The 24,852-nt window shown below is 46.4% G+C and overlaps 1 protein-coding gene across 1 annotated transcript; it reads left to right on the top strand.

The window, feature by feature from the left end:
• The first annotated feature begins 575 nt into the window (after positions 1 to 575).
• Positions 576 to 21,487, top strand: ACP6 (acid phosphatase 6, lysophosphatidic). The gene is made up of 10 exons (XM_010833244.1): positions 576 to 1,284; positions 8,617 to 8,748; positions 8,869 to 8,999; positions 9,794 to 9,873; positions 13,524 to 13,611; positions 14,991 to 15,123; positions 16,124 to 16,224; positions 19,108 to 19,203; positions 20,474 to 20,639; positions 21,288 to 21,487. Exons 1-10 carry the CDS (start codon positions 1,066 to 1,068, stop codon positions 21,429 to 21,431), a joined length of 1,290 nt encoding a protein of 429 aa, XP_010831546.1. The 5' UTR covers positions 576 to 1,065; the 3' UTR covers positions 21,432 to 21,487.
• Positions 21,488 to 24,852: the final 3,365 nt, after the last annotated feature.

Genomic DNA, 24,852 nt, shown 5'->3' with positions numbered 1-24,852 from the left:
GGAGCCGCGGTATATTCATGAGAAACCAAACCAGCAGCTGGTTTAGGCTAGCAAGGTGCTTACTCACTGGGACATCTACAGACAAGGCCTGGATTTTTCCACAAGAAATATTCTGGATACAAGTAACGCATCAATGGGCTTGAACTTCTATACGTTTGCAATGATCTAAACCTCTTTAAACATAGAAGTGGGATATCAAATGATTAAATATAAAGCCCTCACTCCCCGTGTAGCCAAGAGTAATCATTCAGTAAGTGGTGTCTTGGCTCTTAACTCAGTAACTTCAACTTCAAGGAAGTCCTCTGTGCTCCCTAGACTCCAAATAGATGATCTACATCACTCAATTCTATCTACCCCTTTCTTCATGTCTCCTACCCAATTAGCCTGGCAAGCTCGCCAATTCATTCCCACACACTGGCCGCCCTGCCCCGGAGACTTACAACCTGCTAGCCTACCAGGCTAGGCCCACTGCGGAGGGCGGGGTAATACCTCCAGCTAGGGCCCACGGCGCGCAGCCTTGTGGGAGTTGTAGTTCTCGAAACTTACAGTCCCCGGACAGGCGTCACCACGGGACTCGTTTTCCCGTGCTCCTTTGCATGGGTCCACTTGGGGCAAGTCCCTGGGTAGATGAGAAAGTGGCCGGCAGCTTGCTTATAAAAAAGTGGAGTTCAGCGGTCTTTGTTAATGGAGCCACTGCTACGGAGGAAGTCAGGGCGTGTTTCTGTCCCGCCAAGAGTGCTGGAGGCCGAACCTGAAATATAAGTTTAATGTTCCCTAGAGGACGAAAGATCAGGAGCTGAGCTCCCGGCTCCGGGTATCCCCGCCCAGTCTGCTGCAGGAGCGGCCAACACCGACCCGGGTTAAAACTCCCGGGAAGTCTTCGCTGCGCCCAATCTGGGTCCCCTTCAAAGCTGGGAGTCGTAGCCGTCGCAGCCTGGGCGGCTGGATGTGTGCACCCTCCGGTTCCTGGGAACTTAGGGGAGGCTGCTGAGCCCCGTCGCGCGCGGGGGACTTGTATTCGCTTTCTGCACGCTCACCCCGAAGGGCAGACGAGGGGTTTCCACCATGATCTCCCGGGTCTTCAAGCTGCGCATGTGGGCCCCCGTGGGCGTCCTGACCTCGCTAACCTACTGCCTCCACCAGCGGCGGGTGGCCCTGGCCGAGCCTGGGGGTGCGGACCAGCAGAATCCTGTCGACCGAAGCCTGTTGGAGTTGAAAATGGTGCAAGTCGTGTTTCGACACGGGGCGCGGAGCCCTCTCAAGCCGCTCCCTCAGGAGGACCAGGTGAGAGAGACCGGCACGGTTGGGGAGCGAGAACTGTGTGGCCAGCTAGTGGCGGGCCAGGGTCTTAGCCCCAACGCACACCACCTTTGGAATTTAACTCTCACTGAGCGGGAATTCGGACTGGGTCCTGACGAAGGGAAAACAGTGTGAACAAAGGTGCTTATCATGTACCCCCAACCGCCCCCCACCTCACCAGCCCCCTCGGACACCCGGATTGTGGGACAGCCCGGAAACTTCCCATGGCTGTGATGTAGCCCAGCTAGTAGTAGGTAGTGTGCTTCCCTAGGTGCGTATAAATTGCCTAGGGATCTTGTTAAAATGCGGATTCAGTAGATGTGGGAGCCTGAAACTCTGTATTTCTAGTGAATATTTGTGGGAACTTGAGTACAAGGGTGTAATGTAGTTCTGTGTGACCATTTTAATGGTTGTCAAAGAGTTGCAGGGACCTTTGTGACAGGAACCAACCTGATTAGGATCACAGTGGATAAGAGGTTAATAATGCCTTTGGGAAGGGACCTCCCTGGTGGCTCAATGGTGGCTCCTGCCAATGCAGGAGACAGGGATTCAATTCCCTGGGTGGGAAAGATCCGGGCAGAAGGAAATGGCAACCCACTCCAGTATTCTTGCCTGGAAAATCCCATTGACAGAGGAGCCTGGCAGGCTATAGTCCATGGGATTGTAAAAGAGTTGGAGTGACTTAGCGACTTTTGGGAACAGATTTTACCTCAACTTTCTCTCCAGGTTTGCTGGAGACCATTTGAGATCCTGAAGATTTTTTGGGCAACAAGTGCTGTATCTTGGGGCTCTCCTTTTTCATTCTGGCATCCTAAACTTACTGTAGAAGGGATCTGAGGCAGGAAAAAACAAAATTAATTGACCAGTCTTAAAATCCCCCTGGTTTTGCTCAGGATAATTACGATTAAAGAACAAATAGCTGGTTTTGAAGATGATTACCCTTTCTGGATTTGATTCTTGGGAAGACCCAGTAAAGATCTCTGGCCTTTCATAGCAGGCAGGCCTGTGATTAAAGAATTGTCTTCCTAATGAAGATAAATAGGCAACCTGGAATTCCCAGGCATCCAGGTGGCAAACTTGCCTGTGGGATGCTTTTGCATTGTTGGTTCTCCAGGTTGATGTTGGAGCAGGTTCAGCAGGATGTCCAAATTGATATTAGGCATACTCATGACAGTTGCTTTTAAGAAGTCCTCAGGGTTCTACAACTCACGGTGTACAACTGAAAACCCAGTTTTTAAAGCTTGCCACACGTGAAATCAAACCTCAAAGCATTTCCCACATAATAAATCTTTGTAGGCACTTAAATTCTGTTATCAAGTTTCTAGTTAGCCTTTCTAGATGGCTATTCCACATTCTATCTGGAACCTGAACTTCACTCCTTTCCTTCTCTTTCTTTCCTTATTCGAATATTTGGATCTTTTCTCAGTCTCTTACTTTGCCTTTTTATATTAGGTCACTAAATTTTCCTTCTAGTTTTGTACATAGCCCATCTCTTATGTACTCCCCTTTCTTCTCCATTTATTCTTGGTACAGAATTGTTGTTCAGTCGCTCAGTTGTGTCCAGCTCTTTGCGACCCCATGGATTGCAGCATGCGAGGCTTCCCTGTCCTTCACTATCTCCTAGAGCTTGCTCAGACTCATGTCCATTGAGTCGGTGATGCCATCCAACGTTCTTATCCTCTGTCATCCCCTTCTCCTCTTGCTTTCAAACTTTCCCAACATCAGTGTCTTTTCTAATGAGTTGGCTCTTTGCATCAGGTGGCCAAAGTATTGGAGCTTCAGTATGAGTCCTTCCAGTGAATATTCAGGATTGATTTCCTTTAGGATTGACTGGTTTGATCTCCTTGCAGTCCAAGGTACTCTGCAGAGTCTTCTCCAACACCACAGTTGAAAAGCATCAGTTCTTTGGTACTCAACCTTCTTTATGGTCCAACTCTCACATTCATACACGACTATTGGGAAAACCCATAGCTTTGACTAGACGGACCTTTGTGGCAAAGTAATGTCTCTGCTTTTTAATATGCTATCTAGCTAGGTTGGTCAGAGAAGGCAATGGCAACCCACTCCAGTATTCTTGCCTGCAGAATCCCAGGGACAGGGGAGCCTGGTGAGCTGCTGTCTATGGGGTCGCACAGAGTCGGACACGACTGAAGTGACTTAGCAGCAGCAGCAGCTAGGTTGGTCATAGCTTTTCTTACAAGGAGGAAGCGTCTTTTGATTTCATGGCTGCAGTCACCATCTGCAGTGATTTTGGAGCCCACGAATAAAAGTCTGAATGTGTAGGCCTGGACCTCTTTCAGACAGTATATGTGTTCCCTTAAGTAACCGGAAAAAGATTTAGATTCTTTTAGGGCTTTCTCCTGAGCCAGTGGGTGTGTGATGGGTATCTCTGCCTTTATGTTGGAAGGGGCAGAATGCCGGCTTCATTCATCTTCTATTTTTGTAGCCACAATATATGGTGCATTTGAATCCTTGGTCTCATTTTGCAATTGGCACCCCACTCCAGTACTCTTGCCTGGAAGATCTCATGGACGGAGGAGCCTGGTGGGCTCCAGTCCATGGGGTTGCTAAGAGTCGGGCATGACCGAGCGACTTCACTTTCACTTTTCACTTTCATGCATTGGAGAAGGAAATGGCAACCCACTCCAGTGTTCTTGCCTGGAGAATCCCAGGGATGGGGAAGCCTGGTGGGCTGCCATCTATGGGGTTGCACAGAGTCAGGCACAACTGAAGCGACTTAGCAGCAGCAGCAGCAAGGCACATTACCACTCAGGCCTGTTCACATTTTCAGATTTTATGTAGATGCACTGAACGCCTTTAGTTATTTTGTATAAAGCATAAAAGCAAGGGGTATAACCAACCTTTGTTCAATTTAGGCTATGAGTGGGTGTCATCAGCCTCCTGTGACTTGTTTCTGGCTATCAGGATTTTTTTTCCAAGCTCTAGTTTGATAGAGGTCGTTAATGGGATTTTCTAGTCTTCCTGGTTCTGCTATTAATTAGTCAGGAAGGACTATTTAACAGCTGTTCTAAAACTAAAATTGCCTTTGGTAGATGTTTCCAGACTTCTGACTGGTTTATAGATAAACACATGACAAATCAATGCATTCATTATCTCACAAATCCTTAGAAAATATCATTGTTTAAAACTAGATGTTTTATTGAGCTTTTTTTTTAATGATTGAATGACTGATGAATTAACCTGTCTTCCTAAAAGTATTGTATCTGTGCTCTGGAAATAAAACTCTGGAACTTGATTGGTCATTTTTTCTGATTGTTAGATTAGATCCAAGTATGCTTTCCAAAGATAATTTTGACCCTACTTTTGGAATTTTGTCAGCTTCTCTCTGTTTCATGGCAAGATAGCCCCCAACCCAGGAAGACTCCAGTTTTTAGAAAATAAAGTCCAATGCGTTCAAACTCCACAGTTCATGAAGACATTGCTGCTAAGTCACTTCAGTCATGTCCGACTCTGTGTGACCCCATAGACGGCAGCTTACCAGGCTCCTCCGTCCCTGGGATTCTCCAGGCAAGAACGCTGGAGTGGGTTGCCATTTCCTTCTCCAATGCATGAAGGTGAAAAGTGAAAGTGAAGTCACTGAGTCATGTCTTACTCTTCGCGACCTATGGACTGCAGCCTACCAGACTCCTGCGTCCATGGGAGTTTCCAGGCAAGAGTACTGGAGTGGGTTGATATTGCCTTCTCCATATGAAGACATTAGAGTCCATGTTTATTCTATAGTGTAAATGAGCCGGGAAGAATAATGTCAGGTGGGCTGGGAAAGATGATGTCAGTATCATTGTAGATTAACACTTATTCAAAGCTCAGCTAAGATAAGTGGTTTTCAGGAAGCATTACATAAAGGATGTGCCAGTCAGTCCATTAATTCCTGTGCAGTGGTGGTTCTTAACCTTGGGACATTGGATTCAACTGGGGAACTTTAAAAAATACTGAAGCCTAGGTCTCTCTCCCAGAGATTCTGATTTAATTGACTCAGAGCATCTAGTCATGATAAAAGCTTCTCTGGTGAAGCTTTATAATTATCTAGACTGAGTAGCATTCAAAAAACTGAGGCCCCATCCCTGGGAGATTTGGATGTGATTAACCCATGTGGGGCTCAGGCATCAGTAACTTTAAAAAATTTTTCCAGCTGTAGTAGTGTGGAGTGTGCAAGCTTTCAAATCATTAGTTTATTCTGAAAACTATACCTGGAAGTTTTGTTTACTTTTATGTAGATTTTTTTTTTTCCTTTTACCTGGAATGTAACATATTGATCCCTGTATAGTATTGTCTTCATGGAAATGTGCTTTGGTGAGATGCTATCATTCTGTGTCAAGGGAACAATAAGAAACAATCCCACAAAACTCATTGCTGTGACTACTGAAAAGATGTTCATTATATTACTCTATCCTCTTTATGAGGACCCTTGGGAGGAATTTGTCTGTTCACTTGAGAAATGGTGTGCTTCTCCTGAACAGTTGGCTTGCTTTTATCTTTAAGCTTGTCTAGCTGATCAGGTTTCTCCTTTTACGTAAAAGCCAGAAAGCTTAGTGCTGAATCTTTTGGCCCACCTACAGTAAGTATATAGATCTTCACAGCATGTATTAATATTTTTTGAGAAACTTTATTGCTTTATCCATTTTTTTGGTTACTTTTTTTGTCTTTCTTTTCGACTTTGAATTGGTTATCTTGGGAATTCCCTGTTGGTCCAGAGGTTCGGATTCCATGCTTTCACCACTAAGGGCACAGGTTCAATCCCTGGTCAGGGAACTAAGATCCCACAAGCTTCGTGGTGCAGCCAAAAAATAAATAAATAAATTGGTTACCTTGCTGTATTTTAGGTATTGCTACCACCTACTTCAAGTTAGTTCTTGAAAATGGAGTATAAATAAATAAAATTATAAAGTTACTCTTTGCTATTGACTTTGGACGGAAAAACAGGAGCAAGAACGACAGTGTGTATGTGGGATGGACACTGTGTGTGGAACTGATGTATCATCCATTCTTGAGAGTCTGAAAATGGGTATTTTAGTCTTGATGTGACCTAGCCCTCAGGAGTCATCTCCTAGGAGAACCAGAGGTCCTCTCTTGGTGGGTACACCCAACCGGAGAAGACTTTTTAGTGTGGCTGAGCAGGCCTTATGGACCTGGCGTCAGGACCTGTGCTCAGACACTGGACTTACATGGGTGGATAATTCAGTCTCAGCTATAAAAAAGAAAAGAGTTTAAGTGTGATGAAGAAGAGAGACAAAACGGACTCCAGTTATGGGAATATGCTGGGAATGCTGGAAATGCAGAGGAGATATCCCAAACTTAAACTGTACAAAATTGAACTCAGTTTGTTAGCTGTTCTTCTGTCTTGGCCTCAGTTTTAGTCAAGAAGTACCTCCTCACCCCTTACCACCTCATGCACCTGGACTCCAAATCAAAGTAATTTTTTTCTTTATTCTTTCTTGTTCACCTACCAATATAGCCTCCAAAAAAAAAAAAGCTTTTATCTACTTACTTGCCAGGATTGACGCAATGTCTTGAATTCTGTTCTGTTGAATTCCCTTCTGTTCTGACTGCCTTAGATGAGCCCTTAGGCGCTTGCTGGCTCTAGTACAGACATCTTGAAATTGGCTTTTTCTGTGTTGAGTCTTTCCAATTCAGTTGTGATCTATCTGATAGCCTTCAAACCATTCTGTAGAGCCTGTGGGCTAAAGGGATGCTGAGTGACTGGGGCTCTGAGTTCCCACTCCTGCTTCAGCTAGAGAAACTCCAGGCCTTTTTATGGCTGAGTAATATTCCATTGTATAAATGTACCACAACTTCTTTATCCATTCATCTGTTGATGGACATCGAGGTTGTTTACATGTCCTGGCTGTTGTAAATATTGCTGCTCTTTCCAATGGCTATTGTAAATATTGAGGTACATGTATCTTTTAGAATTGTGGTTTTCTCGGGGTATATGCCCACTAGTGGGATTGCTAGGTCACATGGTAGATTTATTCCTGGTTTTTTAAGGAATCTCCGTACTGTTTTCTATAATGGCTGTATCAGTTTACATTCCCCAGCAGTACAGGAGGGTTCTGTTTTCTCCACATCCTCCCCAGCATTTACTGTTTGTAGATTTTTTTTTTGATGATGGCCATTCTGACTGGTATGAAGTGATACTTCACTGTAGTTTTTATTTGCATTTCTCTAATAATGAGCAATGTTGAGCATCTTTTCATGTATTAGTAATAAGGTTTTATGAAGCTCCCCTGGTGGCTCAGTAGTTCCAATGCAGGAAAGATGGGTTCAATCCTTGGGTCAGGAAGATCCCCTGGAGAAGAAAATGACAACCCACTTCAGTATTCTTGCCTAGGAAATCCCATGGACAAAAGAGCCTGACAAGCTATAGTCCATGGGGTTGCAAAAGAGTCGCACATGACAGAGCGACTACAAACAACAACAATAAGGATTTATACTCTAATAATAAGATAAAAGAAGGACCAGTGGAAGTGACATTTTTTTTCTAGCCAGTGATCCACAGGGTTTGGGGTGGAAATGGGGGAGCAATGGGAAGAGTCAGGTTTGAGTTTTAGGGATTAGAATTGGGGTAGCCTTGAGAGTCATAATAAATTGGGAAGAGGAGCTGGCATATGGAATTAGAAGGAAAGACTTGTTTTTAAAATTGAGTCATCACATCCAACTCAATGAGTGTAAGAATTTTATGGGCTGTTGGAGCTAGGAGGCCTATAGCTACTTGTTATGTTTTGAAAACCAATACAGCTGGGGCAGGAGCCAGATTACGGGGAGTAAAGGAAGATGGTAAAAAGTGAAGGTTTCTTAGAGGGCAGCTACTTGTTTGAGAAATTGGATGAAAGGAAGAGATATATATAGTAGTTCAAGGGGCATTAAATAGAGTCTTTAACAAGGGGCCACAAAACCCTGCAGGTTGATTCCTTAAACATTCTTACAAGTATATGGTCACTGAGATTGGATTATATTCATTCATTTGTTCATTCATTCATTCACCAAGTATTAGGTGCCAGGCCCTCTGGCCACTTCTCCCCTTTACTTCAGTCTGGGCTTGGTGCCAGAATAGACCCTCAGCAGTGAGTACTAGTGTGGCAATCACAGGACTTGGGCCGAGGACACCTGGAATAATAAATTGCAGTCATTTCTTCCCTTAATTGGAGCTGGAGTGGAAGTTTCTTTCCTTCTTCCCATCCTTCTTGGGAAGGTTGCTTGTCTAGCATCAGTGTGATTCTAGCTATGTGCTGCCAGATGTTAACACTCTTAAGTTTCTAGAACCTTTTTAAGCAATGTGTTGTTTTTTTGTGCTCACAGCAGGTAGAGTGGAAGTCCCAGCTATTAGAGGTCCCACCCCAAACTCAGCTTGAATACACAGTCACCAATCTCGCTGGTGGCCCGAAACCACACTCTCCTTTCTACTCTCAGTATCATGAGACCACGCTGAAGGTGAGCGATGCTTTCCTGCTCCCTGAAGCGCCTTGCAGAGCTGTGATGGTCTGCCCTGGGCTGAGGTTCTTTAGCAGGCTGTGAGATTTCTCCATTCTTCTCTCCCCTCCCACGCCTCAGGGGGGCATGTTTGCTGGACAGCTGACCAAGGTGGGCATGGAGCAGATGTTTGCCCTCGGGGAGAGGCTGAGGAAGAACTATGTGGAAGACATCCCCTTTCTTTCGCCAACCTTCAACCCACTGGAGGTCTTGTGAGTCACTTGAGAAAGGAATATAGCACCCAGTGTCAGGTCTTGAGTGTGAGAAAACCTGTCCTAACCCTCTGTGTGGTTCCCACTCTCATCCGAGGTAGTCTAGGTGGGACATGTGAGGGTGATCTGGCTGCAGCCTGTCGCCCCATTGATCGCCAGGGTTGATTTGGCTCATCTGGCTCTGGCTAGGCTGGTGTCCCCTTCCTCTCTCACTGCTCTGCGTGTATCCCTCCTGATGCTGCGTGCTTGGTCAAAGAGGACGACCTTCCCTGAGAGAGGAGAATCATTCTTCCATCAAGGGTATACAAGAAGCTGCGTTCCCTTGCTAGAACCTCCTAGGCCGTCTGGGGACAGTTACCCTAATATGATAGGATTTGGAGAACAAGTGGTCCCTGGAGGTCATGTTCACTGGCCCTCAGGTCCCTTGGGCAGCCATCCCACAGAGAGAGAAAGGGTATTTCCCAGCCCTGTAGCTCCCTTTTGGGGCTTCCCTGGTGGCTCAGATGGTAAAGAATCTGCCTGCCGTGCAGGAGACCCAGGTTCCATCCCTGGGTTGGGAAGATCCCCTTGGAAAAGGGAATGGATACCCAGTCCAGTATTCTGGCCTGGAGAATTCTATGGACAGAGGAGCCTGGCAAGCTATAGTCCATTGGGTCGCAAAGAATCAGGCACGACTAAGTGACTAACGCTGTAGTAGTAGTTTAGAAAGCCTGTGAGTGCTCTGTGGAATAAGGTAGTGTGCACATGTAAATCTTCCTTCTATGAGTTTCTCTATGTTTTTGTTTTGTTTCCAGCATCCGTTCCACTAACATCTATCGGAACCTGGAGTCTACCCGCTGTTTGCTGGCTGGACTTTTCCAGCGTCAAAAAGAAGGTTCGAGTTCAGGGTCTACAAGTCAGCCCCTGTCCCTGAGGTGCCTTTTCGTCTTGCTTCCAAAGCCCTGCTCTCTCTTTCTTGATGTCTGTCCCACCTGGGTCTCTCTCCTCCTGCTCCTGGGGCCTCTGGTGTACCAGCTGTGTGGCGGGCCCCTCCCTGTCTGGCCTGCTGCTGCACCTGCCAGCCTGACCTCACCCGTACACCAACATGTCAGCTGCTCCGATGCACCCCTGGCTCCTGGCTTTTTCTCTCAAGTGTCTACACAAGCTGCATAAGGTAGTTGCAGCCAGAGTTTTTCAAACAATACTTGGGGCTTTTTGTTTAGTTGAGACACTGCTGGAAGGGAAAGAGAGTAAGAGGAACTCTTCACTGGGACCCGGGTCTGCTGCCACGGCCCTGGTCTTGGTGATAATCCACAGCATAACCCAGGTGGTGGTAACAGTGTCCCATATGGCCTCTCCCAGTTAAGGAAGTCTGTCGAGTTTGGGTTTTGACATATTCAGCCAGTGAATGATCACATTAGTGGGTTCTGCAACTTTCCACCCTGGAGGACTACGTTTATTATTTTCCCTGTATTTGAGGGCTTTTGACTATCCGGTGAAGCTGCATTTTGTCATTTGTAATAGATTCAAGTTTACACTTAATTACTGGTCTGAGTTTCAGATCATCATGACCTTGCCAATATTAAAATACTCAAATGATGCCATAAGGCAAAGTTCTTGTTACTTTATTTAGCTTCTTTAGCAGTATCTCAAATCGAGGTAAAATTTCCATCAGGCTTTTAAAAAATGTGTAAGGTACAGAACCTCCAGACCAAAGGAGACTGGCCTTGCCCCTAGCTGGTTTGGGTATGACTGCTAATTCTGGCTGACATTGGCTGAACACAAACAGCCTGAGTAACAGAGCACACAGGGTGGCCTGCTCCTTACCTTTTGGGAGCCCCTGAGCTTAGGAATAGTCTATGGTGCATGGCCTTCTGAAAACTGTTCACTTGCCCAGCTTCTGAAAGGCAAATGTCCTGTCCCCAGAACCACCTAAAGTAAAAGTAATGTAGAAAGGGTGTTTTTTGGTAGCAGCCTGGTCTACAGGCGGGCCTCAGACTCAGGCTGCCCCAGATTTCTTGCAAGGAAGGAAGTGGCATCATCACCAGCTGCTGGTGTGGCCGCCTGGTAGCCGCTCCCTGCGCTGGACTCAGACAGCCTCACACTCCAACTTGACTTGTGTCCTGACTACTTCCTTGCCTTAGCCAGTATCATGGGATTTGGATAGACCAAAGAACCCCGCAAGGTGCTAACATTGGTGGGAGTGGTTCAACTTTGGGATATTGTTTCAAGAGTAAAATCCTAGCGAAGTCCAAGAAGGTTTTGAGGAAGCTCCAGAGAATCAGGCTGGTGGGGAAGGGCTGGAGGGTCTTGTTCTGTATCATTTGGTCATTCATTCCTTCAACACATATCTGAGTGCCAGCTGAAGTATACCTTATTTATCATAAACTGAAGCTGTGTTATCCAGACAGTCATGGCAGGTACCAGGTAGGAATTACCATGTGTTAATCAGAGGCTTAAATCATAGTTACTATTATTCTCATATTTAAAGGACTTGCTATACATCAAACATGGTTCTAAGAGCTTTGCAGATACTGACTTAATTCTTGTGATGACCCTGTGAAGTAGGTAGCATCTCTGTTTTACAGATAAGAGAACTAAGGCAGAGGATAATGGACTGTCTGAGGTACACAAAGCTAGTATATGGAGGAGCTGGGATTCAAATTCTGGCAGTCTGGTTTCCCAGTCCATACTTTTCACTCTTGTGCCATCTTGCTTCTCAGAAGACTTGGGTATCTGGAGAGGGCCTCTGATCATGAGGTCTGTTTTACAATGTGTCCTGCAGAACTCCAGGATTCTTCAGAGGGGTCAGGAACTACAGAAAAGGAGTGGGATGGGGCATACAAGTACGCTGTGCTTCAGACCCCTACCTTGAAGCCCTCAACCCCTTTTCTTTTATTACCTTATTTCATAGTGGGAGAAAAAAGCTCCCACTGCTTTAGAAACAGTTGGAAATTGCTGATACTAGTCTCACCCCTTCAATTTACATGTGAGCCCCAAAGAAGAGAAGTGACTTCCCAAAGTCATCCTGCTGGCTGGTTGTAGATTCAGGGCTAAACTCATGACACAGTCTGATTTCCTTCTGTCCAGACCAGCCAAGTATGTGACTTCTGGTATTCTGCTCAAGTCACAGTAGGCTGCTCTTTAATCCTGAGGTTTTGACTATCAGCAATTTGGGAATGGTAGGTCTTGGGGTTTGGATTCACCTGAAGGCTTCCCAGGTGGCACTAAAAAATGTGCCTGCCAATGCAGGAGACGCAAGAGATGTAGGTTTGATACCTCGGTTGGGAAGATCACCTGGAGTAGGAAATGGCATCATGCTCAGTATTCATGCCTAGAAAATTCCATGGGCCGAGGGCTTGGTGGGCTATAGTCCATGGGGCCTCAAAGAGTTGGATACAACCGAGTAACTGACCACATAATATAGTAATCATTCCACAGATTGACCTCAGTGAATTCCATAAAGCTCCTCTGCCATCAGAGAAGAAAAGGCTTGAGCTGTGTAGAACAGGACGCTGGTGCAGAGCAAAGCATGGAAAGGTGTTAAAGCACCTCCCTTGGGCATTGACAGGAGACAAGGGTACCTGTCAACTCTGAGCAGGAGCAAGCTGCTGCGAGGTGTGTAAGAAACACTGTTTGTAGTCTAATCTTTGGTTCCTGCTAGTGCATCTAGAAGCCTGGCTTTTCTTTTGGGCAAGGCCATGGGGTCTCAGAGGATTTGTGACCCTGTGGGCACCTTTCTCAGATTGTTTCATAAGTCACCATACTGGTGTATGCATGCATGCTAAGTTGCTTCAGTCGTGTCCGACTCTTTGTGACTGTATGAACTGTAGCCCGCCAGGGTCCTCTGTCCATGGGATTTTCCAGGCAAGATTACTGGAGTGGGTTGCCATGCCCTCCTCCAGGGGATCTTCCCAACCCAGAGATTGAACCCGCATCTTACTTCTCCTGCATTGGCAGGAAGGTTCTTTACCACAAGTGCCACCTGGAAAGCCCATATTGGCCTATAGGATTGGACTTTGCAAAGCAAGAAAATCACCTTGTTCTGCTAAAGTAAGGGATGGCCCATTTGTTAGAATCTCTGAGTGCTGGTAGTATCTTGAGGCAGGCATTTTTTTTGGAATGCATCATAGATGTGCCTGGAGTAGGAAATAGCTACCCACTCCAGTATTGTTGCCTAGAAGTTCCCATGGACAGAGAAGCCTGGCAGGCTACAGTACGTAGGGTTGCAAAGGGTCATGACTGAGCATGGATGTGCCAGTCTGATCAGGTCTGTGCCTTCTCCAGGATATAGGTAGCCCAGCAGGAGAGGTTGTGCTCGACAGAACTGGGCTGCTGTGTGCTTTCTCAGACCCCAGGGGAGCTCCTGTTGGCAAAGCCAGGGCATATTGAAGGCATTCACTGTCCTTAAGGAGTAACCTGGATGATGGCCGGCCTCTGGGGGCAGCTCCATCTGTGTATACAAAGAGAAGAAGAAGGGGATGGAGCTGCTGGGAAGAACAAACTGAAGCCTCTTCCCGCCTGTGCTTCCCACCTTCCTTCCAGGACCCATCGTCATCCACACTGACGAAGCAAGCTCAGAAGTCTTGTACCCCAACTACCAATACTGCTGGAACCTGCGGAAAAGAACCAGGTAACTGCCTCTGATTCTTGTTCCTCAGGGTGGGGGTACAGGCAGCATTGTACCACCTTTGCCAGCAGACCGGCTGTGCCAGTGGATAATGGGTGGGAGAGATGGCATTACTTGGGTCTGACATCAGCTATCTAGGACGGGAGGCAGCTGTTGCTCACAGGACAGGCTCATGGTGAAGGTACAGGACATCAAGGAGACCCACACGCTGGGCTGAGAGATGGTGTATACAGCCACGCGTGGGGCTTCACCATTTACCAAGCGTTGTCCTTTGTCTTCAGTCCTGGGCTCTCAGATGGGGTAACTGAAGAAACTTATGGAAAAGATGAGTAAGCCAGTCATTAACTGCAAATCTAGATGGGCACGCCAAAGAAGACACAGATTCCCCTTCTCTTACCAACGTGCTGCTGTGTAGGATAGATTGGTTTGGAGCTGATGGCACTATTCAGGTTTCAGGTATTTTGGGATTGCACTTACAATATGTAGAGTGTGTTCCCCAGAAGAAGTAGATGTGTTTTCAAGCAGACCTGGCCATGCTTGCATTGTTTTGGGTATAATAGAAGGGAATGCTAGAATGGGATTTGGAAAATCCATTATTCTAGCCCTGGTATGTACTAAGTCAGTTGGCCTAGTAGAGTTTCAGCTCAGTTCAGTCACTCACTCGTGTCCGACTCTTTGCGACCCTATGCACCACAGCATGCCAGGCCTCCCTGTCCATCACCAATTCCCGGAGTTCACCCAAACCCATGTCCATTGAGTCGGTGATACCAACCATCTCATCCTCTGTCACCCCCTTCTCCTGTCCTCAATCTTTCCCAGCATTGGAGTCTTTTCAAATGAGTCAGCTCTTTGCATCAGGTGTCCAAAGTATTGGAGTTTCAGCTTCAACATCAGTCCTACCAATGAACACCTAGAACTGATCTCCTTTAGGATGGACTGGTTGGCTGTCCTTGCAGTCCAAGGGACTCTCAAGAGTCTTCTCCAACACCACAGTTCAAAAGCATCAGTTCTTTGGTGCTCAGTTTTCTTTATAGTCCAACTCTTACATCCATACATGACCACTGGAAAAACCATAACCTTGACTAGACGGATCTTTGTTGACAAAGTAATGTATCTGCTTTTCAATATGCTGTCTAGGTTGGTCATAACTTTCCTTCCAAGGAGTAAGCGTCTTTTAATTTCATGGTTGCAATCACCATCTGCAGTGATTTTGGATTTTGTAGAGTTTACCTATCTTTAAAATGACAATTATACTAGCTAACCCCAATGAGTTGTTGAAAGTTAAATAAGATCCTAAATGATGAATGAGATATACTTTGTAAACTTAATAACCATACAGTATAAAGAAATATAAGGAATAACTTTTTAATTTTTTTCTGCAGAGGCCGGAGGCAGGCTGCTTCTTTGCAGCCAGGAATCTCAGAGGATTTGAAGAAAGTGAAGGAAGGGATGGGCATTGCCAGTAGTGATGAAGTGGACTTCCTCGTCCTGCTGGACAACATGGCTGCTGAGCAGGTGGGCTGGCTGTCCTCGGGCTCTGGGAGGGTGGGGGGAGCCTGGGCAAGGCTTGGTGGGCTGGCTCCTGAGTTAGAAGCGGGTGGAGGCCTCCTGGCTTGGAGGCAGCTGTGAAAGAACTTGCTGGCAGAATGGACCTGGGAACTGGGGGGTAGGGTGGACTCCTCACCAGATTAGGAGTGTAGACATTTTAACTCTAGACCAGAGTTCCTTGAAGCATATTCACTAGAATACCCATGATGCAAGTGTGTATAATGTGGGCAGGCAGGGCTGGGGTGGGTGGTGAGTAGGGAGGGATTGTGGTCTAAAAAGTTTGGAATGCCTCTTTATTGTGTCACTTTTTGGAGAGTCTATATGCACGTCAGCCTATTAGAGAACCCGAGAGCACTGTGGTAAAGAAAACTGGTTAATCTTTAATTCTGTTTTTCTCAAGCTTGTTTAGCCCTAGAATCTTTTTTTTTCCTAATAAATACTGAAGGCCACACAATGGGAAATGCTGCTCCAGATTCAGAAGTCAGACACCCAAAGACTGTGCAGCCTGGATCCTCCTTCCTTCTCTTGTGAAGATGACAGTGTGCCTTGAAGGCAGAAATGTACCTTATGCTTATGTGTAAAATACGTTTAAGGTTATAAAAAAAAAAAGAGTTGATAAAGTATTTATATGGCATACTTTTTAGAAATCATTTTGGGGATGATTAAGGCCGAGTAAAAATTTATGAATTCCTTGCCTTGTATTTTATTTATTGATTTATTTAGCTTAAAAGAACACAAATTTTTTTTTACTTTGGAGTAGATGAGCATCAGAAAGAGAGGAAAAAACTATTTTTCTCTGGGCCTTCAGATCTGGAGGAATAGCTTCCGACAGGCCTTGGGGACATAGAGCTTTGAGCCAGTCTTTTTCTGAGAGAAGACAATCCCCTTGGACTCCATGGAAGCGGGTCCGCCGCCAGGCTCACTGGATGAGTATTTCTTTCTAAAACTGTACCCATGGCCCTTTCAGGTGCACAGCCTCCCGAGCTGCCCCACGCTGAAGAGGTTTGCATGGATGATTGAGCAGAGAGCTGTGGACACAGCCTTGTACATCCTGCAGTGGGAAGACAGGTGAGGGGGGCCTCTTCAGCTGCCGGCATACAGTCACGCTTGGTCAGGCCTCCCAGAGTGTGGGGAAGGGGACTCGTCAGGCTGGCTCACACCTGTCAGCTGGCATCTCTGTGTGCAGAGGCTGAAATCACCCCCTTCTGCTGGCCTTCTCAATAGACTCGGCCCTGGGTCCTTCCATTTCTGGAGCGGGGACTGGTGACGTAATGTTTTCATTCACTGTTACACAAAACTGGGAGCTGCCACTCAACCAAGTTTCTCTCTCTCTTTTTAAAGTATTTATTTTATTTTTATATATTTATTTGGCCACACCAGGTCTTAGTGGCAGCATGTGGGATCTAGTTCCCTGACCAGGGATCAAACCTGGGCCCCCTGCATAAGGGAGCATGGACTCTTAGCCACTGGACCAGCAGGGAAGTCCCTTGATTGAGTTTCTCTTAATCACCGACTTTTTCCTTTGCTTTAAGGAAAGGTACCCAGGGGATGCTGAAGGAAGAATAATTATTGCTCATTTTATACATCACGTTACAGTTTACAAATCATTTTCCTGTTCTTGCCATAAGGTTGGCGTCATTATCCCTGACAAGTCCAAGTCCTGGCTTTAAAGATGGAGAAACTGGGCCTGAGAGATGTGGGCCACCTTGCCTAGGCTCAGCTAGAAAGAGGTGGAGGCAGGACTTGAACCCAGATCTTCTGACCACCAATCCTGTGTTTTCTCTGTTTTACTGGTATTTAGGGCTCTCTTTTAGAAGGCCTATTTCCTGACTATCAGAATGAAGGATATCTCTCTTCCCAAATATAAAAAAACACCTTTTAATGGTTGGTTCAGAGCATTCAGCTTGTACTCAGAATAGGTGACTTGGTAAGAGAGGGGAGTATAGAGGGGAAGTCATGAGGAAGAGAAGTGGGAGGAAAAAGCCGCTAACATTTCAAGAATTTGCTTAATCTTGCATAAGAGTAGGAGCCTCTGCCTGCTTTTCTCCCAATCAGTGCATCCATTTTGCACTTGCCTCAGGCTTCTGGAAGGTTCCAGCCATACCCTCTCAGCTTGCTGCCACTCCTGTGACCGACCACCTTCCCTCATCTTTTCCTGAAGTGGCCCCACTGTTCCTAAATCGTCACTCGCTGCCTTCCCCTCCACCAGCACATACTTCCATATATTTTTTTGGCCGTGCTGCGTGTCCGCTGCTGTGTGCTCAGGCTTTCTCTAGTTGCAGCAGGGGCTGCTCTCTAGTTGTGGTGCACGGGCTGCTCACTGCGGTGGCTTTTCTTGTTGCAGAGCACGGGCTCTAGTGCACGGGCTTCAGTAATTGCCACCAGGGCTCAGTAGTTGTGACAAACAGGCTTAGCTGCTCTGCGGCATGTGGAATCTTCCTGGACTAGGTATTCAGCTCATGTCCCCTGCCTTGGCAGGTGGATTCTTGTCCACTGTGCCACCAGGGAAGTCCATACACACATATCTAATAAATATATTAGGCTTTGCAGGCTGTGCATTATCTGTTGTGTCTGTTCATCTCAGCCCGTGTAGCATGAAAGCAGCCATAGATGATACACAAACAAATGGGCACAACTGTGTTCCAGTGGAACTATTTACAAAAACGAGCGGCTGAGTTGGAATTGGCCCACAGCTATTGTTTGCTTTCTCCTGCATTTTAAACAAGATCTGAGTCCAATCCACTTTCTTTTCCATTAGCCCTGGTTTCTTAAAACTGATGTTTCTTCAGGAACAAATGGTTCTAGTTTCACAATGCCATCCAACTTGCCTTGGCCTGCACGAATTCTTTGGAAAGTATATGCTGCTTATAGTATTGGTTGTCTGCTGCTGCTGCTGCTGCTAAGTCACTTCAATCATGTCAGACTCAGTGTGACCCCATGGATGGCAGCCCACTAGGCTCCTCTGTCCCTGGGATTCTCCAGGCAAGAACACTGGAGTGGGCTGCCATTACCTTCTCCAATGCGTGAAAGTGAAAATTGAAAGTGAAGTTGCTCAGTTGTGCCCGACTCCCAGTGACCTCATGGACTGCAACCCACAAGGCTTCTCCATCCATGGGATTTTCCAGGCAAGAGTACTGGAGTGGGGTGCCATTGCCTTCTCTGATTGGTTGCCCACTCCTCAGCTATTGTTTCAACTTTGCTTGATTTGTAAAAGTGGCCAGTCACCATGAATAAGGATTGGTCTAAGCCAGTCATGGCAACTCTTTTTGTTAGTGATTGGGTTCTGAGAATTCTGGGAAAGATTTTTCTTCTCTTGGATAAAAAGTGAGAGTCACCCAAACTAAGCCTTTCTGCTGCTTACTAGCCCCCATGTTCCTGCTTTGTTTGTTGCTTCTCAAATATGCTTTGAGTTGAGGTAACCACCTGTGATCATGAGGGGACCATCCTGAGAATGAAAGTGGTGGAGCCACAGTGCCACCCCAAGAGCACTAGTGCTGAGCTTGTTAAATCGAATAAATTAAGAAAAGTCCTTGTGGTCTCAATGCCAAAGAAGGGGAGCTGGCACACAGGAAGTGTAGTGTAGGCGATTTCCCTTCAGATGGCTCTTCTAAGGGCCTTCTGGAGTTCCTGGAATTCAGTACACCCTGTCCTTCCCAGTTTGGGCCTAGTTCTTTATTGCTTATCCTGGTTGCCATCCCCTCACCCCTCCCGTCTCAGCCATGTTCATACCAGGTCTGTGCACTGCTGCTGTTTACAGTCTTGGCGCGCAGAGAGCCCTCGGACTTAAGGCGGTGCTGTTTCCGCCCTTACTGCCTGTCTCTGTCCTCCTTGCATCCCTTGTCTTTTCTCAGCTCTCTGACTGGGCTCATGAGGTTCCGGGGGCAGAAGCAGCCTGCATCCCTTGTGTGCCCAGTGCCCACTGGGTACTTCAGTACTGTTTACTCACCACAGGGAGGGCCTTCAGATGGCAGTTGGCCCATTCCTGCACATCCTGGAGAGCAACCTGCTGAAAGTCGTGGACCCTGCCACTCCTCCCAGCAAGACCAGGTACTTGGCTGAGCAGCTTGGTTTGGCATGACTGAGGAGGGTGGTGGCGGTGGGGCTCTGGCTACAGGGAGGGAACCCAGGCTCTGGGAGGGTGAGAACCAGGCCGTCGGTAACTGAAAGTAGATGTTCGAGGCCATGTGTCCCAGAGACATTCACGACATTTCTACCTTTCTTCCTGACACATCTGTCCTACCATGTTTTGAAATTTTCATTTTAGTAGAAAAGAACCCTAAATTAATTTTTTCCATTTTTTAAAATGAATTGAACATGCATCCAATGGAATAAGTAGTTAGGACATCACAACTCTGGGAGGATGGACAGGGAGGCCTGGTGTGCTGCAGTCCATGGGTCGCAAAGAGTCGGACACGACTGAGCAACCGAACTGAACTGAACTGATTTGGTATTAAAATAGCCCCAAACAATGATAGTTGCTTAATAGATTGTTTAAACACCTTCACTGAGTATATTGAAATATAGGAATTCTACTGGTCATTTAAAAATGTTGGAAGTGGCTTGTGAACCTCCATAGCCACTTTTGGGGTGCCTGGAACTCCAGGTTAGGGACCATGGATTTGGAATGTGTGTCCAAGGCCCTTGGTAAACAAAGTGTGGTCTGCAGATAAACAGCTTCACCATCACCTGAGATTGTTTGATTCTCCACCGCAGCCTGACCCACTGAATCAGAGTCTGCCTTTTAACAAGACTCCCAGGTGGTTTCTAAGCCCCCTGATATTGGAGAAAACACTTTGCGACCCCATGGACTGTATCCCACCAGGTTCCTCTGTCCATGGAATTCTCCAGGCAAGAATACTGGAGTGAGTAGCCATTCCCTTCTCCAGAGGAAACTTCCCAACCCAGGGATCTAACCTGGGTCTCCTGCATTGCAGGCAGATTTTTCACTGTTTGAGTCACCAGGGAAGCCCATCTACGCCAAAGGAGTTTTTGGGGTTTTTCCCCTCACATTTATTTATTTGGTTGTGCTGGGTCTTCATTGCAGCACGCAGGCTCCAGTAGTTGTGGCACATAAGCTTAGTTGCTCCACAGCATGTGAGATCTTAGTTCCTGGACCAGGGATCGAACCCATGTCCCCTGCACTGCAAGGTAGATTCTTAACCACTGGACTACCAGGAAAGTCCCTCAAAGGAGATTTATACCAGGCTCAACTGATTTCTAGATGTCACCTGGTTTCCTCACTTAAAGGAGGCAGGCGATGTCCTGGCCTCCAGAGTCCTGCGGTGAAGAACTATGGAGAACTGTTCTCTGCTTGCAGGAAGCTGTACCTCTATGCAGCTCACGATGTGACTCTCATGCCTCTCTTAATGACCCTGGGAATTTTTGACCACAAATGGCCCCCATTTGCTGTGGACCTGACCATGGAACTCTACCAGCACCGGGAGTCTAAGGAGTGGTTTGTGCAGCTCTATTACCGAGGGAAGGTAAGACCCCTGGGGTATGGTTGGGAGGCGGCTGGGCCACCCGGCCCACCTGGTTTAGCACCAAGTCACCTGCTTGGGCCCAGGGAGTCTCCACTGGTACACGAGCTCTCTGGATCCTCTCATGGCTGTGGCCCAGGGATAAGGCAGAACTGGGTCCGTAGTGGCAGGCTGGGGCTGGAACCATGTCCCAGTTCTGCCACAGAACCCTTCTAACAACAGGACCACCCTTCTCTTCTCCTGAGCGTCTCTCCCAGGATGTAACTCCTGACTGTGAGGCCTGTTTTGAAAATTAATGATGAGGTCTTTGGGAGGTGATGTGTAGTATCAGCACCTCTGGTTCCTTGGCCACTTCTGCAGGTTGCTGTCCAGGGCAGAGGCTGGACACTCCCTAAGGTTAGACCTTCAGCCTTCCCAGGGGTATAACATCAATGTGTCTTCCAGTCAGTTCAACCAGCAGTTATTGAGTGACTTTCATGAGCAGGGCATAGTGCTTTTAATCTGGAAGCTGACTGATTAATGGGGGTTTCTTGGCTGTTACATGTGTACGTACACATCTGATTGGGTCAAAGCCTTTCAGAACTCTGGACACAGCTGAAAACAGCCAGACAGGGTCCCCAGTGCCCCTGCTGAGTTACGTCTCTTCCACAGGAGCAAGTGCCAAAAGGTTGCCCTGACGGGCTCTGTCCACTGGACAAGTTCTTGAACACCATATCAGTTTATACCTTAAGCCCAGAAAAATACCACATGCTCTGCTCTGAAGCACAGATGATGGGACTTGGAAATGGAGAGTGATTGATTTGTACAAGTAAGATGTCTGGATTTTTAAAATAAAACGCCTTTACACAATGCCTCCTGCTGTTTGGTTTGGGGAAGGCAGGAACAAGGGTTAATGGACTTTAACATAAGGTGAGGGTATTTCTTTCCTATAGGTCTATTAAGGTCTCTTCTTGAAAGGAAAAGGGTATAATGTTGAGACCAAAAGGATATACCCTATTTTGTGGCTTGATTTCCATGGCAGCTGCCTGTGACATGAGGCTTTCCTAGTGGCTCAGATGATAAAGAATCTGCCTGCAATGTGGAAGACCCGGGTTCCATCCCTGGGTTGGGAAGATCCCCTGGAGAAGGGCACGGCTACCCACTCCAGTATTCTTGCCTGGTGAATTCCATGGGCAGACGAGCCTAGTGGACTATAGTCCATGGAGTTGCAAAAGTCGAACATGACTGAGCAACTAACACTTTCCTTTCTTGCCTGTGACATAAGCTGTAGAATCACGTGTAGTTGTGGACCTCAATTCTTTTCCTATCTTCATTTCACACACATATATTGAACACCTACTAAGTAGTGGTCGTTATAAGGGTGAAAGGTTTCTTCCCTCAAGTTTTTTCAGTCCAGTAGGAGAGGCAGATAAAGTATATCAGTGATGACGATACAGTATGGTTCATCCTGTGATAAGGTACCTCGAGGGCTATTTGGATTCAGAGAAGACACCCTCAGCCCTGATTGGCAGGGGCTGGGGGGAGCAGTTAAAGGTTTTTTGGCGGGTTTTGCCCTGATCTGAATAGAGAAAAATGAGTGAGTAGTAGTTAACCAGTTAAGTAAGGAGAAAAGAGTGTCATGTAAAAGGTCAGCTAACCAGGTAAGCAAGGGGGAAAGGGTGTCGTATGAAAGGTCAGGGCGCACAGCTGGGCAGTGAGGTGGAGCCCTGGGCAGTAGGGAGGTCACTGGCTTCTGGTGGCTGTAGCTCCAGAAGCGTGGGTGAGGTCTCTGCGTGGTGGGTCAGGACCACTCTCAGCATATGTGCTCCACCTTGACCTGGGCCTCCAAAGTTACCTGATGTTCCCCTATTTCCTTTTCAATTTTCTCATTCTTCCCCAGAATCTATCTCAAACTTTCTCTGATCTCAAACCATCAATCCCTTTACTTCTCAGAGAAAACAGCAAGCACAAGAACCTCTCTGCTTCCCACTGTCTATATGGTGATGACTCCCAGATCTCCTTCTCTAGTTCGGGTTTTTTCTTCCAAGCTTCAGACTCTCATGTCCACTTGGAGGTCTCATAGACACAGAATTTCCCCTCTCTCCTCCTAGACCTGCCCTCCCTGCAAGCCTGCCTTATTTGAATGGAAGACACCTCCACCATCCACTCAGTTACTAAACCAGAAATCTATCCTTATCTCCTTCCTGTCACATTTTTCTATGTCTGATCTGTTAAGTTTTATCAATCCCACCTGTTTATGAATTAAATACATTCATATTTTCTTATCCTCAACCTTCAATATCCCTTCACCCTACAGATTGCTATATTTAATTCATTAAGAAAGTAAAAGCAATCAGAAGAGAACTTCCATCTCCATCACCCCTCCCCAACCTGCTAACCCAGCTGCATTGGTACCTACAAGGCCCTCCTTCCTGTTACTAAGAATGAACCATTCCTACTCCTATTGAAGGCCAACCCTCCAGCTTTGCTTTGAACCCTGTAATTATTTCTTTCCTGTATTGTTAATTTTCTTTTCCTACCAGTTATTCCCATTAGCTTACAAACATGCCATAAAATCTGCTGTCTTGAAAAATGTTTCCCACATCTTTGAAATACTGTGCTATTTTCTTCTCCCCTTTATAACAAAACTTTTCAAAAGAGTTGTTTATACCCTGATTCTTCCCTTCCCCTTCTCTTTTGAACCAACTGTGATTTGGCATTCACCCCTACCGTTCCATGGAAACAGCTTTGTTAAAATCATCAGTGACCTCTGAGTGCTAAATCAGTAGCCAGTTTTCAGTCTTCTTACTCAGCTTCTCATTAGCACTCTTGGAGTAGTTTCTTCATTTGGCTTCTATGACAAATGGTTTTCCTCACTTCTTAACTTCTCAGTTTTCTCTGAATCTACCTTTTAAAAATCTCTAAATGTTGGAGTATCTCAAGGCTTAGTCCTTGGACCTTTTTTCCTGCACTTACCACACCCCCCACACACACACCGTTGGTGATGTCAAGCTATTCTGTAACTTAAAATATTATTCACATAATGTCTCCCAAATTTATACCTTCATTCTGGACCTTTCCCCTGAATTCTGGTCTCATTTCCAACTGTTTACTCAACATGCCTGCATGGATATTTAAGATCTTTAATGTGCGTTAAGCTTGCTGTTGCCTGTGCTGAGCTCTGAATTCTCACTCCTCTTCTACTTCTCCACAACTTCCCCAACAAGGTAAATGGCACTACCATTAACCCAGTTGGCTGGGCCAAGAACTTTGGAGTTACCCTTAATATCTGTCTTTTTCTTCTGTCCTACATCTAATCCATCAGTAAATGCTATTGCGCCTTATCCAGAATTGACTGCTTCTTAAGACTACCATTGCTGCCGTTCCAGCAGCACCACTCACCAGGACTGTTGCCAGGTCTCCTGTTTCTGTGCTTTCTCTCTCTGCTAATTTATTCCCAACATAGGTGTGGCTTTTAAAATACGAGTCAGATCATGTCAGTCTTCTGCTCAGAATTCTTCCCAGGCTTCCCATCTCAACAAAAGAGCCAGTCATAATGGTGGTCAAGGCCTTTATGTAACTCCCTTTCCTCCCTGTCTCTTCTCACTGGACTCCAGCCATACTGTTCTTGTCTCCCAAGAAGTCCCAAGGCATATCCTCACCTTAGGCTCTTTGTGCTCACTCTTCCCCTCTCTGGAAAGTTCTAAGCATGGACATTTTTAGCTCCCTCTCCATTCAGGTCTCAGCTCACTGTCGTCTCTGGGAAACCCTTCCATATTGTCCTATATGAGACAATATGGAAGATCCACCCCTGTACTCTACCTACAACCCGATTACATTGTCTCCTTGTGTGATGGACTGAATTATGTCCACTTAAAATTCATATTTCGAAGTCCTAACCCCTAGTACCTCAAATGTGACTGTATTGGAGTAGAGCCTTTAAAGAGGTAATTAAGGTAAAAAGAGGTGATATGGATGGACCCTAATCCAGTGTGGCTGGATAAGGAAGAGAGCGTTAGGACTCTGACACACAAGGAAGGCCATGCGAAGACACAGGGAGAGGATGGACATCTATAAGGCAAGCAGAGAGACCTCAGAAGAAACCAGCCCTGCTGACACCATGATCGTGAACTTCCAGAATGGTCAGGAAGTGCATTTCTACTGTGTAAGTCACCTGGTCTGTAGTATTTTGCTCTGGTAGCCCAAGTAAACCAGTCCACCTTGTCCTCTTTCCCAC

This window comes from Bison bison, unplaced genomic scaffold (genome assembly GCF_000754665.1).
Source record: "Bison bison bison isolate TAMUID 2011002044 unplaced genomic scaffold, Bison_UMD1.0 scf7180017863325, whole genome shotgun sequence".
Classification (NCBI taxonomy): domain Eukaryota; kingdom Metazoa; phylum Chordata; class Mammalia; order Artiodactyla; family Bovidae; genus Bison; species Bison bison.
The sequence above is the reverse complement of the archived record's forward strand: the minus strand, read 5'-3'. Positions and strand labels throughout refer to the sequence as shown.